Below are 19,394 nucleotides of genomic sequence, written 5' to 3' on the forward strand. Positions count from 1 at the left end.
ACCCCAACCCCAAATTCTGCATGTAGAAAACCAATGACAAAATAAAAGTTTTGGATTTTGAAATGTTATATTTGTATTCAGGAAAATTGATTGATTTTAAAATAAAGTTCAGGAAAGCACCAATATTATGATTTGTATTCACTATATTCTAATTAAATTGTTTTTTCTAGTCATGTTTGTTGATAAACTCGGTTTTACTAGTCATTCTGGTGGATTAGCTTAGTTTTGCTAGTTATGTTTGTCGATTAATTTGGCCTTGTCAGTTATCCTTGTTGATTAACTTGGTTTTGCTAATCATGTTTGTCTATTAGATTGGCTTTGCTAGTTATGTTTGTCGATTAAATTTGTTTTGCTAGTCATATTTGTTGATTAGCTTGGTTTTGCTAGTCATCCAGGTGGATTAGCTTGGTTTTGCTAGTCATCCAGGTGGATTAGCTTGGTTTTGCTCATCATATTTGTTGATTAGCTTGGTTTTGCTAGTCATTCTGGTTGATTAGCTTGGTATTGTTAGTCATCCAGGTGGATTAGCTTAGTTTTGCAAGTCATGTTTTTTGATAAGCTTGGTTTTGTTAGTCATCCAGGTGGATTAGCTTAGTTTTGCAAGTCATGTTTTTTGATAAGCTTGGTTTTCTAGTCATCCAGGTGGATTAGCTTGGTTTTGCTGGTCATATTTGTCAATTTACTTGGTTTTGGTAGTCATTTTTGTCAATTAGATTGGTTTTCTAGTCATCCTGTTCGATAAGATTGGTTTTGGTAGTCATACTGGTGGATTAGCTTGGTTTTGCTGGTCACATATGTCGATTTACTTGGTTTTGCTACTCATATTTGTCAATTAGTTTGGTTTGGCTAGTCATGCTGGTGGATTAGATTGGTTTTAGTAGTCATGCTGGTGGATTAGATTGGTTTTGGTAGTCATGCTGGTGGATTAGATTGGTTTTGGTAGTCATGCTGGTGGATAAACTTGGTTTGGCTAGTCATGTGGTGGACTAGCTTGGTTTTGGTAGTCATGTTTGTCGATTAACTTGTAACGTTACAGGCTAACCTTCCTGGAACCTTTTGTAAAACAAGGCTAAACATTGTTAAAACGTTCACAGTCCCTCCACCGCTCAATACTGGGGGTTATAACCCCCTTTATTTATTCAGATTTATTCAAACTGTCTTAGCAATGGGTGCAACTTAAAGTAACAGAATGAATTCGTTAAAAGGGGTGTCCATAAACATTTGGACACATATTATAGGCTGGAGAAACAGAGCCCAGGCTGTTAGCTTCTCCGCATTGAGAGGGAAGGCCAGTCTCAGTGTAGTAGTATATCAGCGCCGCTCCCGCTGTTCCTCGCCGTGGTGTTAGCTCATTGTGAACAAGGCCAGATTCATGAGTTAGCATTGATCCACGGCCAGTAAATCTCCTCAGCAGTTTAATGGCCACGGTAAACTTGTCTCGCTCTTCGCTACCATGGCTAGGCTAGCTCAGCGGTTAACGGTTCTTTATGTGTCTGTCTACGCCGGGTGTGCCCCGCTAAGATACACACACACACACACACACACACAGCTCTAGTATTTGACGTGATGGATGGCCCCTCTCTGAACCAGCGGGTTATTGAGGTCAGTGATTTACTGAATGGCCACCGTTCAGTTAGCTCAGCTCCTGATGATGTCATCAGGAAAGTGGTAGCTAACCGTCTCTCGTAGCAGAAAGTGATATCTCCAGGTGAAAGCATCTTAAATTCAGGAAATATACAGTAGTGCACCATATAGCTGAAAGTATCCTGTGCTGACCTGCAGTGCACTTGGTGATGTAAGGCTTGGATGCAGCTGCTCGGCCATGGAAATCCCATTCCATGAAGCTCTTTACACTCTGGTCTTGCTAGTCATGTTTTTTGATTAAATTGGTCTTGCTAGTCATGTTTGTTGATCAGATTGGTCTTGCTAGTCATTTTTTTTATCAGATTGGTCTTGCTAGTTGATTGAATTGGTCTTGCTAGTCATGTTTGTTGATCAGATTGGTCTTGCTAGTCATTTTTTTTTATCAGATTGGTCTTGCTAGTTGATTGAATTGGTCTTGCTAGTCATGTTTGTTTATTAGATTGGTCTTGTTAGTCCTTTTTTATCAGATTGGTCTTGCTCGTTGATTGGATTGGTCTTGTTAGTCATGTTTGTTAATTGGAGTGGTCTTGCTAGTTGATTGGAGTGGTCTTGTTAGTCATGTTTGTTAATTGGAGTGGTCTTGCTAGTTGATTGGAGTGGTCTTGCTAGTCATGTTTGATGATCAGATTGGGGTTGCTAATTGATTGGATTGGCTTGCTAGTTGATTAGATTGGTCTTGCTAGTCATGTTTGTTGATTAGATTGGTCTTGCTAGTCATTTTTTATCAGATTGATCTTGCTACTTGATTGGACTGGTCTTGCTAATTGATTAGATTGATCTTGCTAATCATATTTGTCGATCAGATTGGTCTTGCTAGTTGATTAGATTGGTCTTGCGAGTCAATTTTTTTATCAGATTGGTCTTGCTAGTTGATTGGATTGGTCTTGCTAGACATATTTTTGCAGGTCAGGTAATTTTTAACATTACTTACCTGTTAAGCAGCTTAAATTCAGGTAATATGCACTATATTGCCAAAAATATCCTGCACTGTCCTGCGTTGCTGTGTTTGGTGATGTGAGGTTTGGATGGATTTGAGCTGCTTAGCCATATAAACTCTCCATTCCATGAGTCTCTTTATGCTCTACTGTTCTCTGAAGCTACATAAAGTTTAGAGGTGTGTAGTGATGTAGTGAGTCTGGACAAAGTGTTGGTTCCTCTGCGTACTAATGCACCTCAGGGAGAAATATATATGATCCTTGTATTTTATTTATTTTTTGCCTCTTTTATCTTGTAATAGAAAGCACACAGCCCTTATTGAGTGAGAGGAAATAAAGCCCATTTAAATCTGATTTCTCTCATTATGTCAGATCAGTGGGCTCCCATAGGGGCCGGGTTCAGTCTCTGAGTGAATGAGGGTCTCCTGAATGGTTGATCGTAAGCGATGGTCCTGACATGTTCCTGATTCTCGCTGAAATGATGTTAATGAGTCGTTTAAATGAGGGCAGCTTCCTGCCCTTATACAGGCGTCTACTGGGGCTAATCTATATACAGTACACACTTTATACACACACACACACACACACACACACACACACACACCGGCCGGTACACACACTGTAACTGATCCAGGAGGATATCCGAACCCACAGTTTCCTATATGGTGTACTGCCCTTAGTTTACATCATGAACATGTTATACATCACAAACGCTCCACTACACACAGCTTAATCACATCTAACCTGATCTGCTGCAATTATTATTAACCCCTTCAACCCCCCCAACCCCATTCACGACCTTTACCACCTGATTATTCAGTACTCAATCACTTATAAGCATTTTTAAGTAGTTACTCAGTACATACAGTTTATTCAGTCTATTCATTTATTAAAAAATCATTAAATATTAATTATGAATTACTTACTTATTAGTCAGTATAAACTCATTATTTAGAATCTACCAATTTTTCATTAGTTTTTAAACACTTAGAATCTACATACTATTCATTTACATAAGTACTAATTATTCAGTACCTACTAATTATTTAGTAACCACCAATTTCAATAAGTTCTATTTACTTAGTATCTATATATTACTAAATAAGTACTAATTATTTAGTATTTATCAAGTATTTAGTACTAACCAATTTGTTCAATAAATAAATAATTTTTACTATCTACTTACTACCTAATAGGTACTATTTATTCAGTACCTACCAATTTATTTAATAAATAGTTATTCAGTACCTACTTATTACTTAATAAGTACTAATTATTTAGTATTTATCAAGTATTTAGTACTAACCAATTTGTTCAATAAATAAATATTATTTTTGTATCTACTTACTACTTAATCTGTACTATTTGTTCAGTACCTACCAAGTATTTAGTACCTACCAATTTATTTAATAAATAGTTATTCAGTACCTATTTATTACTTAATAAGCACTAATTATAGGGTAAATATCAAGTATTTAGTACCTAGAAATTTGTTTAATAACTAGTAATTCAGTACCTATTTATTACTTAATAATTACTAATTATTAAGTACTTAGTAAGTATTTAGTGCCTACCAATTTATTCAATAAGCAGTTATTTAGTATCTACTTATTGCTTAATAAGTACTTATTATTTAGTACCTACTACGTATTTAGTACATAGCAATTTGTTCAATAACTAAATAGTTATTCAGTACATACTTATTACTTAATAAGCACTAATTATTAAGTACATATCAAGTATTTAATACCTAGCAATTTGTTTTATAACTAGTAATTCAGTACCTATTTATTACTTAATAAGTACTAATTATTCAGTACCTACTAAGTATTTAGTACATAGCAATTTGTGCAATAACTAAATAGTTATTCAGTACATACTTATTAGTTAATAGGCATTATATGCATTTCTAGGCCTAAAATTTAGAATGTGATGCAAACATGAAATGTGCATGAATAAATATTGGTTTCATACTGTCTGCAATCAAATAAAAGTAAAAGGAATGTACGGAATTGTAGAAAAACACATTTTATATGCTTTTTCCTCATTGTCCCAATTATTTAAAATGTTGTCTGACTTGGAGGTTGTAATTTCTTTGTCTTTTTTATCTTTTTTTCCATCCGTTCATTTCTGTTTCTAATGTTCTGTTTTCTATCCTAGTTATCTTACAGCTGTGGAAAAAAATAAGAGAGCACTTAAAAATGACAAGTTTCTTTGATTTTACCAAATTGAAAACCTCTGGAATATAATCAAGAGGAAGATGGATGATCACAAACCATCAAACCAAACTCAACTGCTTGAATTCTTGCACCAGGAGTGATTAGCATAAAGTTATCCAAAAGCAGTGTGTAAGACTGGTGGAGGAGAACATGATGCTGAGATGTATATGATGAAAACTGATTAAAAAACAGGGTTATTCCACCAAATATTGATTTCTGAACTCTTAAAACTTTATGAATATGAACTGAAGTGACCTCCAGGGGGCGCCCTGGATTAACTCCAATATGGAGACTCTTCTGACTCTGAACCATAAAGACTGTAAAAAAGAACCAGGTCCTGAAGCAGCTGCTGAGGTAAAAACTTTTATGAAAACAACACACACACACACACACACACACTTCAGACACTCACACACACATACCAAACATACACACACAGAAACACACGTAAATGCAGAAAATACAGAACACGGTATATCAATCAAATCAAAAACCAGAACATTTACAAACGTCGTCGTGTTTCGTGTGTTTCTGAGCACCGTTACTGTTTCATAAGAACCGTAAGAAACTCAAACATTCACTCAAACAGTAACGTTAAACTCATCAGTAAATACTACTTCTTTATAAAGGTAAACATTTGTTTTTATGTTTTTTTGCTCTTGTTTTCTGAAACACTAGAAAATGATTAAAGAATTCGTGTGTAAATTGAAAGCATATAGTCAGTGCCTACATTTCCTCTAAACCCAAACTGTACCATTATAACACTCTTCCCAGCAGCCCACAGCCTGATGTCAGTTTGACGTCAGAAAGACGTTGGACTCCAACATCTGAGAGATGTTGAAATTTAGTTGTATTTAGGAAAGTTCTAAAAGACTCTAAAAGCCAAAACAACAATGGGTTGTTAAACAAATGTTGAATGTTTTAACTGAACAAACTTTGGGTTAAAGTCAAAACATCAGATAAGATGTTACATTTTAACTGGAAATTAACTGGAAAGTCACTAAATAAATGTTGGATTGACGTCAACACCTGACATTTTACAGATGTTAAATTTTAGTTTGAAATCAAATTGACATCTGTCACAAAACATCAATGGGTTGACATAAAGCTCCAACATTCACCAGATGTTGAATTTTAGCTTGAAATCAAAGTGACATCCGTCAAAAAAAAAAAACATTGAGTTGACTTCAAGTTACAACATCCAAAAAATGTTGCATTTAAGTTATAGCTTGCTGTCAAACCCAAATGTTGTACAGAGGTTAAATTTTAGTTGTACAGGAAAGTTGACTCTTAAAGCCAAAACAACAACTGGTTGTTAAACAAAAGTTGAATTTTAGATATAAACAAATTTGGGTTGACGTCAAAACATCAGATAAGATGTTAAATTTTAACTGGAAAGTCACATATCGGTCAAAACACAACATTGGGTTGACATTCAAAATACATTGAATTTCAGCTGTAAATAAATGTTATTGATTGATAACAAAACCTAACATTTTACAGATGTTGAATTTTAGTTTAAAATTAAAGTGACATCCATCAAAAAACAAAGATGGGTTGACATAAAGCTCCAACATTCACCAGATGTTAAATTTTAGTATGAAATCAAAGTGACATTCGTAAAAAAAAAACAAAAAAAAACATTGAGTTGACTTCAAGTTCCAACATCCAAAAAATGTTGCATTTAAGTTATAGCTTGCTGTCAAACCCAAATGTTATACAAATGTTGAATTTTATCTATAAACACATTTTGGGTTTACGTCAAAACATCAGACAGATGTTAAATGTTAACTGGAAATCAAAGTCAAATATCGGTCAAAAAACAACATTGGGTTGACATTCAACAGACATTGAATTTTAGCTGTTAATAAATGTTGGATTGACAACAAAACCCAACATTTTGCAGATGTTGAATTTTAGTTTGAAATCAAAGTGGCATCCATCAAAAAAAACAACATTGGGTTGACATCAAGCTCCAACATCCAACAAATGTTGCATTTTAATTGTAGATTACTGTCAAACCCAAATGTTGTAGAAATGTTGAATTTAGTTTGGAAATCAAAAACACATTCCTGTCAAAAACCAACGTTGGGTTGACATCAAGCTCCAACATTAGACAGACGTTACAAAACGCTGCACCAATACTGAATGTTGGTTGTAAATCAGTGTGACATATGCATAAAAATACAACACTGAGTGGACATAAAGCTCCAACATTAGATAGATGTTGAATTTTGGCTTTAAATAAATATTGGATTTACTTCAAAACCCAACATTTTACAGATGTTGAATTTCAGTTGTAGCCTGGTGTCAAACCCATGACATATCAAAACCAACAACATATCAACATCTAACAACTATAGAATTTCTTATTGTGTAGATGTTAACATGAATATGATCAAATATTGGGTTTTAAACACTGTATTACACAAATATATGTATAAATATATGTATCTTTTTCTATGTCAAATTGACCTAAATGACATTAGACATTGTCCTGATGTCGAATTTTGCAACCAAATAACAACATCTATCAGGATTGGGTCTTGGCCAGCTGGGATTATATAACATGATCATGCTCTGTCCACAAAAATGTGTCCTTTCACAGTAACTGTTGCTACTAGCATTAGCCGCTATCTGCACTAAGCGCTAGCTCTTTTGCTGTTCAGAGGTGAGTATTATCGGCCTGTAGTCTGCTGCTAGCCCTGGCTATCACTGCTGGAGCAGTATTAGCATTACCACTAACCGTGCTAAGCGCTAGATCTTTCACCATTCAGAAGTGTGTATTATCGGATTATATTCTGCGTGTTTTACCGTGTTAAAACAAGCTATGTGGGACGAACCGTTAGCAGTTACCTTCTAATGCTAATGCTGCTGCACCCAGCCTTAGTGGAAAATCTGGAAATCTAAGCTTACTGTAAATAAATGTGTATACTTAACTTAGCTTTCCAATTGCTGAATTAGAAGACTAGAAGGAAAACATGGCTACACCCTTGTTCCTTACTAGTGTTAGCCTGTATTAGCTGGATTTACACCTGAATACACCTGTTAGCCTGGGTTAACCTGTCTTAGTCAGAGTGTGACTTAGCCTGAATAATAAGAACAACCTGTTGACTAGAGACAGCCTAAATTAAACCTAATTACTAGCGTAGCCTAAAAATTTATCCCGGCATTAGCATCTCTTAGTCATCTCTGAATTGAACCTCTTAGCCTAAATTAAACCTAGCATTAGCTAGCGTTAGCCTCTCTTAGTCAGAATTAGCCTTTAGGGACAGCCGAAATTACAGTACACCTGTTGGCTTTGGTTTACCTGAATTAGAATTAGCATTATCTCTTAGCGTTAGCCTCTCTTAATCAGAATTAAACCTGAATTAAGTAGGTTTAGCCTGAATTAAACCTCATATTTTAACACTATTTAGCCCTGTTATCTTGCATTAGCATCGGTACGGCCTTGAAAATTAAGAGAAGCTGCGTTTGACTAGAGGTGAAACAACTTTTTATCAATTTTTATCAATATAAGACTACAAATAATGCAATAAATGCAACATTCATAAGCTGACCAACAGTTTCTATAAAAGAACACATTTGTGGGCGGAGCCTGAACAGGCTATTTGTTCTTTGCATTGCAGTCTTCAGTCTATTTTAGTAGATATGGTAGTCCTCGTGTTGCTGGTGAAATGAAGATTGTTTCGGACTCTTTAAGGCAGCTGAAGGAGAGTCACCTGATTCTGGAGGAGAGTTTTGGTCTCCAGACCCCACAGGAACTCCAGCACTGTCTCATTAAATCTATAAACCAGTATAAAGAAACCAGTAAAGTCCAAGTTCAACAAGTTCCTTCAGAAATCAAGGGTACTAATAGTGAGTTTGTTTTTGAGCCTTTTCACTTCCTCTGCTGTTCTTGGATGGCTTTACACTAGATTTCTGGACGCTGCTGTGAGGATTTGATTGCTCTCATGATGCCGTCACTCCACAGCTCAATGCTGGAGGTCCTTCTACCACCTGGTCAGTCATGGTGGCCTTAGGGTTCATGTGTGGTATCTCCAGATATGGACGCACCATTTGATCTCCCAGTCCACATGTTGATCCTGAAGGCTCTGGTGGTGTTCTGGAGAACAGCAGGCTGTGTGTTTGGGCAGTGGTGAGGCCACGGCGCTCCATTAGCCACAGAGAGGTCATTTATTCGATGGAGTTTCCGAGATTTCTAGTGTTGACGAAAGGCCTTCTACGATTCTGCAAATGAACAAGACAGGAATCGGTCAATTTTATGGTTTCATGACTCTTTTGAACTAATTGGGCTCTGAAAATGTGCAGGTTGAAGAATACAGCTGGTCATGTGCTGTACATCAATAACAGCCATAACATTAAAACCACTCCTTTCTTTCTTTTTTATTTTCTGTACTGTTTATTCTTCCTTTAGCAGCTTCAACTTAAAAACTGAAAAATGTTGGTAGGGTCTACCATATCATTAAAGTAGCCATATCATTAAAACCACTCATAGCATCAATGAATATCAGTGGTTCCAATGGTATTTATTTTCTCTTATATCTAATTTTTCTCATTATTATTTATTTTCCACCATTCTTTCTATTATTCTTTCTTTCAATCATTGTTTTTCTTTTGTTCTTTTTGTCCATTAGCAGCTTCAACTATATCTATATCTGATTTGGCTTTAGACTTCTCTCTGTAAGTTGATTTAACTATGTAATACATGTTTTACAATGTTCTAATGGTATCTAACATGGGTTGGTAGAATTTACATAGTAGCCATATCATTAAAACCACTGACAGCATCAGTGAAAATCACGGATTATCTGTTTCCAATGATATTATGTCTTACCTATTATTTCTTATTATTTCTTTCCCCATTTTTACAGTTGTTCTTTCATATCAGTCATTGTTACTCTTTTGTTCTTTTTAATTTTCTTTCTTTCTTTCCTTCTTTTTTGGTTTTCTTTACTGTTCATTCTTCCTTTAGCAGCTTCAGCTCAAAAACTTAAGACCAAAGCTGCCATAAAGTTCTAAGTTCAATTTAATAGAATGTATTCTTTACTTTGACTCACAACTCTATGTCTTATTTGGCTTTAGACTCAAAAAAACATTGTTTGCAATGGTGTCTGACAAAGGTAGGCAGGGTCTACCCTAGTAGCCACATCATTAAAACCACTTACAGCATCAGTAAATAACCCTTATGCAAATACACTAATTTATGACTAAATTTTACAGCATAAAATCATGATTATACATGAAAAGTAGAGTGAAAATACAGAGTAAGAGAGGAAGATTGAAGGAGTCAGAGGTCATGAGGTCAGCTGTAAGAGCAACCAGGAGTTATGGGATATGACAGATGTATTGTTTGAACAGCCCTGACCAAGAGACTGACCAATCACATAAAGGAAGAAAGAGAGAAAGAAAGAAAGAGAGAGAGAGAGAGATCCCTGCTGAGACACTAACAAGCTCTCTCTCCTTTCTTTTCTTCTCCCCTCTCTCTCTCCTCTCTCTCGAACCTTTTATCCTTTCTATTTGTTTCTTTTCTATATTGTTTTATTCTTCTTCCTTTTCTCTCTTTAACTTCCCTCTTTTTTCTTTGTCTTTTTTATTTTCTACCTTTCTCTCTGTCATTCTATGTTGTTCTTCAGTTCTTTCTTTTTTGTATTTTTTTCTTGTTTTTACCTTCTTTTATTCACTTTTCTTAATTTTTTTCTTTTTCTTTCAAATATAATTTCTTTTCTATTTTTGTTTTCTTTCCTATTAATGCTTTCCTTACACACATTAAACAATAGTAGCAGCCACAACTTAACTTAAATTCAAAAGCTTTCTTAAAGGTTTCAGTTGAATTAGATTAAATTAGAATTTTCTCTCTATAAGTTGATTTGACTACATAATACATGTAGTTTTAATGTAGCAATTCGAGTTTAAAACACTGATAACTTCTTAACATGGGTTATGTATTCACTTCTTCCAGTAATTTAGTTTAACTTAGTTATTTAAGTTTCTGTGGGGATGGATTCTTGCACAGTTTGTTAGATAAATGTTGAAAACATATGACTTTTAATGAGTTTTTACACGTTTAGACAAACTCATCCATGCAGAAAACAGTAACTTGCTCTTATAGCCACCAACACTGAAGCTGGCCAGTCAATAAAGGATCTCAAATAAAGCATAACATTAAGAATACACATACTGGGGGGAATAACTACACACTGACAGTGTGTGAAGGGGAGAGGGAGATGCACCTAGTATGCAAATGAATGGTTGCAGAAGCCAATGGGAAAGGTGTAAGATATAACTCACCGTTTCAAGTTCAGGTGTGGTAGCATTACCTAACACACTGTTTACATGTAGTGCCACTGAGGGTCCATCCCCATCCCAGCCAGAGATCCTGAAACAAAGAAAGAGAGAGAGAAAGAAAGATGAACTAATATCACTAGTGATGCCCCAACGCCAGGAAGGTAAAGACTAGCACATGCCTCCTCCGATACATGTGAAGTCAGACTCCGCCACTTTTTAAACTGTTGCTGGATGCAGCATTGCAGAGTAGCATCACAACCCTAACGCTCAGAGGAAAGCGCAGCGACTCGGTTCTGATACATCAGCTCACAGACGCAGCCTTGTGCTGATCAACATCACCCTAGTAGTGATGAGGAGAAAGAGCGACCAGTGATCTCCTGATTATACTGGCAGCACTTTAGACCGCTGGATCCTAAGACAGTTAAAAATGCAGAACTTAAAGTGACGCCAAATTAAAAATGTAGTCAGTAAGCCAAAGTAATGTAACATGTAATGAAAGCACTTTGACCTTACAAGATATGTAATAAGTCTATTAGAGATTAATATAAAAAGCACATTTTATACACCATTTTGCATTTTGAGTGAAGTGCAAATAAACACTTTTAATGGATAATAAAGATCAATTATGTGTTATAAATGTTTAAAAAGGTCACCTGGGGGTCTGGGGCCCATGTGAGCTGATCCTTCCAACATATATCCTCCCATCGTCTGACCATCAGGAGGATACAGCCCACCATGACCTACTGCAGAGGAAGAGGAACCACATTAGAGAACACTATTCACTATATGGACTAATTCATGATTTATTCTGAAATCAAGAGTATTAAAAAAAAGAGTTTATCCAGATTTTGTTGAAGTTTATCCTGCAGTAGGTCCAGAGAAGACGTTCTATTAAATAGATTTGGAGCATTCGACTTTCTGTAAGATAGATTTGATTGTATTCAGTGATAAAAGAAGAGAGTTAGTGAGGTATTCTCAACTCCTCAACTTCCAAGTCATCCCAAAAGTATTCAATGCTAAGGGGCATGATGTGTGGGTATATAAAACATAGGAGAGCACTTAAAAATGATGAGTGTCTTTGATTTTACCAAATTAAAAAACCTCTGGAATATAATCAAGAGGAAGATGGATGATCACAAGCCATCAAACCAAACTGAACTGCTTAATTTTTTGCACCAGGAGTGTAAAGCATAAAGTTATTCAAATATGACGCCAAGATGCATTAAAACTGTGATTAAAAACCAACCAGGATTATTCCATCAAATATTGATTTTTAAACTCTTAAAACCGTATGAATATGAACTTGTTTTCTTTGGTAACTTTTATCTTTCTTCTCAACATACAGTACAGTATAGTATAGTGCAGTACGGTATACTAGAGGTAAGTATAGAATTGTACAGTACAGTGCGGTATAGTACAGTACGATATAATACAGTACAGATACAGTACTATACAAAGGATAGTACAGAGCAGTATAGTATAGTGCATCACAGTAAAGTACAGTAGGATATAGTATAGTAGGGTATAGTATAGTACAGGACAGTATAGTACAGTAGGGTATAGTATAGTAGGGTATAGTTAAGTACAGGACGGTATAGCACAGTAGGGTATAGTATAGTAGGGTATGGTATAGTACAGGACAGTATAGCACAGTAGGGTATAGTAGGGTATAGTATAGTTCAGGACGTTATAGCACAGTAGGGTATAGTAATAGTAGGGTATAGTATAGTAGGGTATAGTATAGTTCAGGACATTATAGCACAGTAGGGTATAGTAATAGTAGGGTATAGTATAGTAGGGTATAGTATAGTTCAGGACGTTATAGCACAGTAGGGTATAGTACAGTAGGGTATAGTATAGTAGGGTATGGTATAGTACAGGATGGTATAGCACAGTAGGGTATAGTACAGTAGGGTATAGTATAGTTCAGGATGTTATAGCACAGTAGGGTATAGTAATAGTAGGGTATAGTATAGTAGGATATAGTATAGTTCAGGACGTTATAGCACAGTAGGGTATAGTACAGCAGGGTATAGTATAGTACAGGACAGTATAGTACAGTAGGGTTTAGTAGGGTATAGTATAGTTCAGGACGTTATAGCACAGTAGGGTATAGTACAGTAGGGTATAGTATAGTAGGGTATAGTATAGTTCAGGACGTTATAGCACAGTAGGGTATTGTACAGTAGGGTATAGTACAGTAGGGTATAGTATAGTAGGGTATAGTATAGTTCAGGACGTTATAGCACAGTAGGGTATAGTATAGTAGGGTATAGTACAGTAGGGTATAGTATAGTAGGGTATGGTATAGTACAGGACGGTATAGCACAGTAGGGTATAGTATAGTAGGGTATGGTATAGTACAGGATGGTATAGCACAGTAGGGTATAGTAGGGTATAGTATAGTTCAGGATGTTATAGCACAGTAGGGTATAGTAATAGTAGGGTATAGTATAGTAGGATATAGTATAGTTCAGGACGTTATAGCACAGTAGGGTATAGTACAGTAGGGTATAGTATAGTACAGGACAGTATAGTACAGTAGGGTATAGTAGGGTATAGTATAGTTCAGGATGTTATAGCACAGTAGGGTATAGTACAGTAGGGTATAGTATAGTAGGGTATAGTATAGTTCAGGACGTTATAGCACAGTAGGGTATTGTACAGTAGGGTATAGTATAGTAGGGTATAGTATAGTTCAGGACGTTATAGCACAGTAGGGTATAGTATAGTAGGGTATAGTACAGTAGGGTATAGTATAGTAGGGTATAGTATAGTTCAAGACGTTATAGCACAGTAGGGTATAGTATAGTAGGGTATAGTATAGTACAGTAGGGTATAGTATAGTAGGGTATAGTATAGTTCAGGACATTATAGCACAGTAGGGTATAGTACAGTAGGGTATAGTACAGTAGGGTATAGTATAGTAGGGTATAGTAGGGTATGGTATAGTTCAGGACGTTATAGCACAGTAGGGTATAGTACAGTAGGGTATAGTATAGTAGGGTATAGTATAGTTCAGGACGTTATAGCACAGTAGGGTATAGTACAGTAGGGTATAGTATAGTAGGGTATAGTATAGTAGGGTATAGTATAGTTCAGGACGTTATAGCACAGTAGGGTATTGTACAGTAGGGTATAGTACAGTAGGGTATAGTATAGTAGGGTATAGTATAGTACAGGACAGTATAGTACAGTAGGGTATAGTAGGGTATAGTATAGTTCAGGACGTTATAGCACAGTAGGGTATAGTACAGTAGGGTATAGTACAGTAGGGTATAGTATAGCAGGGTATAGTATAGTAGGGTATAGTATAGTTCAGGACGTTATAGCACAGTAGGGTATAGTTTAGTAGGGTATAGTATAGTACAGGACAGTATAGTACAGTAGGGTATAGTAGGGTATAGTATAGTTCAGGACGTTATAGCACAGTAGGGTATAGTACAGTAGGGTATAGTATAGTAGGGTATAGTATAGTACAGGACGGTATAGCACAGTAGGGTATAGTACAGTATAGTACAGCTCAGTATAGTATATTATAGTATAGTACAGTATAGTACAGCACAGCACAGTTCAGTATAGTATAGTACAGCACAGTTCAGTACATTATAGTATAGTATAGTACAGTACAGCACAGTTCAGTACAGTATAGTATAGTATAGTATAGTACAGCACAGTTCAGTACAGTATAGTATAGTACAGTACAGTACAGTCAATATGGGGTTTGTAAGTCTGTGTGTCTGCTTAACTAGTGAAGGGCAGACGTTCAGAAAAGTCTTTGAACTTCTTTCCTTCTACACCCCCTCCATCCCTCCCTCCATCCCTCCCTCCCTCCCTCCCTCCATCCCTCCTCTCTCTATCCCTCTAGAGCAGATGAACCCCCCACCTCCCTCACCTCCTCCGCCCCCCTCACAGCCCATAAACTTCACTATAGCTGAACAGAAAAAAGACCAGCCCTCTCTGACAGCTCCGTAACAGAGGGGGGTGAGGGGAGAGGAAGAGAGAGAGAGAGAGAGAGAGAGAGAGAGAGAGAGAGGGCTGAAGAAGTAAAGAACAGCAGGGTGAGAGGTATCACTCTCAGTGATTCATTCTCCAGGCTCTAAAGCAGGGACCCTCAGAGCGGTTAAATTAAGCCCCCTGTTTGTATTACACTCACTCAGTGTAAGTGTGTGAGAGTGCAGGAGAGATAAACAGAGGAAACACAGGACTCACACACACACACACTCTGCTCATCATCTACTCACCCGCTCGATTAGACTGATCTATCATCGGCTGCACTATCCTCCTCCTCGCATTGATAAACCTGCAGACAGACAGAGAGAGAGAGAGAGAGAGAGAAATCCCTTTATTTTATACAGCCAAATACTGTGATTTATTTGGGAACGAAGGAAGAAAAAGGATATTAATTCTATTATATATTCTTGTATGTTAATTTTTGTAATTTTCGCTTTTTCATATGAGGTGAATCTGTTAGTTGTTCTTTACATTTTCTCAAAAATTACTAAACAATGGATCAATAGAAATGCTCCAACATCACTTAGAATTAAATGTTGCCATTAAATGCTCTTTACATTGACCTCCCTTTGAAAGTTAAGACGTTTTGGAGTCTTTTTTTCCATCACAGCAATAAGATATAAATTATAAGTAATTTACTAGTTAATTAGTATTTTTATTTTTTTTATTAATGATTTACTAATTTAATTAGTAAGTAGAATTTTTATTACAATATAATTGTTAAAATATATTAGAATTGTCTAGTTGGAATTTGTAAAATGCCACTTCAATGTGTTAAAATAGAATTATGACTGTACTGAAAAATCTAAAATGGAGGAAACATTTACATATTTTAAGCATTAACAAAACATGTGAACATTCTAAAATACTAATAACTAATCCAGTTATACTGAAAAACTGAAAAGGTCTCAAAAATGTATTAACTATGGTGAAAATTACAAAATAATATTCTCGATTGTACCAAAATGACTAAAGCTTTGTATACAATTCATAGAGTCAATGATGGTCAGCAAGATGGTCAGTAGGACATTCAGTAGGATGGTCAGTAGGATGCTCAGAGAGACAGTCAGTAGGATGGTCAGAGAGACAGTCAGTAGGATGGTCAATAGGATGGTCAGAGAGACAGTCAGTAGGATGGTCAGGGAGACAATCAGTAGGATGGTCAGTAGAATGGTCAGTAGGATGGTCAGAGAGACAGTCAGTAGTTGGTCAGTAGGATGCTCAGGGAGACAGTCAGTAGGACAGTCAGTAGGATGGTCAGAGAGACAGTTAGTAGTTGGTCAGTAGGATGCTCAGGGAGACAGTCAGTAGGACAGTCAGTAGTTGGTCAGTAGGATTGTCAGATAGACAGTCAGTAGGATTGTCAGATAGACAGTCAGTAGGATGGTCAGTAGAATGGTCAGGGAGGCAGTTAGTTGGATAGTCAGTAGGACAGTCAGTAGGATGGTCAGAGAGACAGTCAGTAGTTGTTCAGTAGGATGCTCAGGGAGACAGTCAGTAGGATGCTCAGAGAGACAGTCAGTAGGACAGTCAGTAGTTGGTCAGTAGGATTGTCAGATAGACAGTCAGTAGGATTGTCAGATAGACAGTCAGTAGGATGGTCAGGGAGACAGTCAGTAGGATGGTCAGTAGAATGGTCAGGGAGACAGTTAGTTGGATAGTCAGTAGGACAGTCAGTAGGATGGTCAGAGAGACAGTCAGTAGTTGGTCAGTAGGATGCTCAGGGAGACAGTCAGTAGTTGGTCAGTAGGATGCTCAGAGAGACAGTCAGTAGGTTGGTCAGTAGTACGGTCAGAGTAATGGTGAGTGATGTCAGTATTCAGACGCAGGACAGAAACAGCTTTTAGCATCAGCTCTCTGCTCTGCCTCACCTTTCACCTCCTGACCCCGCGACCCTGTGACCTCACACGCTGAGCGGAGCTGCAGCTCTGGTCTTTCTCAGAGTGTACCACCCCCCCACACCCCCTGCCTGACCTCTGACCCCCAGGTGCCAGCACCCTGCTCGCCTCATGATTTATGTCACCCTGGCCTCACCCCAGGCGGGCGGGTCCATTTTATCTCCCCTCAGAAAGGTGGGGTTTGGGTGGGGTGGGGGGTCACAATGGAGTGGAGAAGCTAACGAGGAACATAAAGCTTGCAGCACAACTACACTGTAACACAATATCACATCTTTTTTAAATAACATTAACATAAAATTATTGAATTAATCATTTATTTGCATAATGTTCGTGCAACCAACTAGATAACTAACTCACCATTAATGTGTAGTCTTTCCCACCATTGCTACCTTTCCTCTGGTATCCAGTTACGTGTTATATAATGGTTGACTGCATGTCTGGCCACAGTGTTTTAGGCCATAAGAGCAAGTGTTTTTTAATGCATTTTCTTTACTGTTGCAATGAAAGAAGGAACTCTGAGCTGGATTATATATGATTATATATCATGATAGAAAGAAGCATACAAGCTAACCTTACTTGAATAAACACAGTTTATACAAATTATAGTTATATATATATTTAGGGGCTAACAAGCAAAATCGCAATCCTCTATTTAACTAAATACCCAAGAGAAGGTAGCCCTTGTTGGCAGGACTACACACTGATGGTCAGATGGTGAGATAGTGGTGGGGCGGGACACCTAATATGCAAATAAATGGTGCAAAGGACACCAATAGTTATATCAACTTTGACCATGCTATTAAAAATCAGTGCAACTCCGTCAATTAATTGAGACATTAATTAAACATATAATTTGAGTTATATTTGCATAACGTTTTCTCTCAAATCTACTTATTTATGTATTTTCATACCTACATATATATTTGATTATTTATACATTTAATTCATTAATTAATTCATAAATTAGTATATAGTATAATAATATACAGAAAACCAAGCAAGCAAAAATGAGATAGATAGATAAAATATTATAATAAAAAATATTATAAAAAATATTATAATAGGGCAACTCAGAGGGTGTGTCCATTGAGTGACCAGAGTGTCCAGAATGACAAAGTGTCACAGTTTATTTTGTCTTTAGTTTTCTTTACAAATGACTTAGAGACTAAAAATATATATTAAACATATTAGAAGTTGTAAACGTTAGATGAAGCAACATAAATAACGCAACGGAAAAGTTATAATATTACTCTTAACATAATATACGACTCAGCTAATGCACGTTTTAATGCACACGCTGTTGCTATGACGGTTTATAGGGCTCTGATCATAAAAAACTGATCGCCACTTTTACAAATCATTCTTCTCAGTTGCCGAGCAACCCCCCTCAGAGTCGCCTGTCCGGTGGCCAATCAGAGACGAGAACAGAAGCCCCGACGGCGTAAAGCCTGCCCCTCTTTTAGGGGGTAAAAAGCCGACCCCTGGCTGACCCCTCACTTCACACCATGAGGCTGACTTTACGAGCTCCAGGCCCTGCCTTCTCACCTCCAACACACACACACACACATACACCAAGCATGTAGCACAAATGCACAGAAATGGTATGTATAGCAGTTGGAGGCCCACCGTCACACACACTGACACACACTGACAGACTCCAGACCAGTGTTTGTGTTTTATACCAGTATTATGATAAGAAATTAAGATCCAAAATAATTAATTATTAATTTATATAAATCCCTTAAGTTAATATATCTACGCTAATGGGTGTGGTGGTCAGGAAACAGAATGACCGAGCGTAAGCTTTGGATACATCAAGGTAGCTGCACCCCTTAAATAGCAATCTGCCAAAGTCAGAGCTCACCTGGTTCTTAAAGGGAATAGCAAGTGATACTCTGATTGGTTTATTTCACATTATGCACAAAACACCCCCATTTTGAGCTGGACAAGGTGTACTTTTCTCATCATTACGATAGCAAAGACACATTGACAGGCCCTAAATTGTCTATAGATTGTCAAAAGATCACTAAAATAGAGCCCTAAATCTTACTACAGGGGGTACTGAACTGATTGACCCAACCCCATTGTGCCGTCTCTACTTATCGGCAGAGATATGTTAGGCTACAAAATGCTTTTTTCTTTTTAAACAGCTGTTTGTTTTAACCTGATACTTTTCTAATAATTTGAGCATCTGCAATCAGAATAGTGTTTAAAAAGCCATTGCTTTAATTGTTTGAGTTAATTGACCCTAATAATAGTAAAATGTAAGTAACATAAAATCAATTTCAGTCTCAGTCACCTGATTATTGATTGTTTTCACCTGTTTCCTTGCCCATATATATGCTCTCTTTTGTTCAGTTCAGGTTTAGCCTACTAGTGAATTACTATGCAATTCT

The 19,394-nt window shown here is 36.8% G+C and overlaps 1 protein-coding gene across 3 annotated transcripts in view; it reads right to left on the bottom strand.

The window, feature by feature from the left end:
• Window positions 1-5,148: 5,148 nt before the first annotated feature.
• meis1a (Meis homeobox 1 a) overlaps window positions 5,149-19,394 on the bottom strand; it is a 49,422-nt gene continuing 35,176 nt past the window's right edge. The window contains exons 10-14 of one of the 3 annotated variants that reach the window (XR_007427943.1): window positions 15,331-15,389; window positions 11,740-11,829; window positions 11,090-11,177; window positions 7,068-9,028; window positions 5,149-5,827 (exon numbers count right to left, since the gene is read on the bottom strand). Coding sequence is in view for 2 of the 3 variants with exons in the window: in XM_022674570.2 (XP_022530291.2) it covers window positions 11,131-11,177; window positions 11,740-11,829; window positions 15,331-15,389 (196 nt within the window). In the remaining variant the exon portion in view is untranslated. Of the gene's footprint in view, window positions 9,029-11,089; window positions 11,178-11,739; window positions 11,830-11,853; window positions 12,005-15,330; window positions 15,390-19,394 lie in introns of those variants that run through there. The other 2 variants (XM_022674570.2, XM_022674572.2) reach the window with 2 other exon arrangements.

This window comes from Astyanax mexicanus, chromosome 21 (assembly GCF_023375975.1).
Source record: "Astyanax mexicanus isolate ESR-SI-001 chromosome 21, AstMex3_surface, whole genome shotgun sequence".
NCBI lineage: Eukaryota > Metazoa > Chordata > Actinopteri > Characiformes > Acestrorhamphidae > Astyanax > Astyanax mexicanus.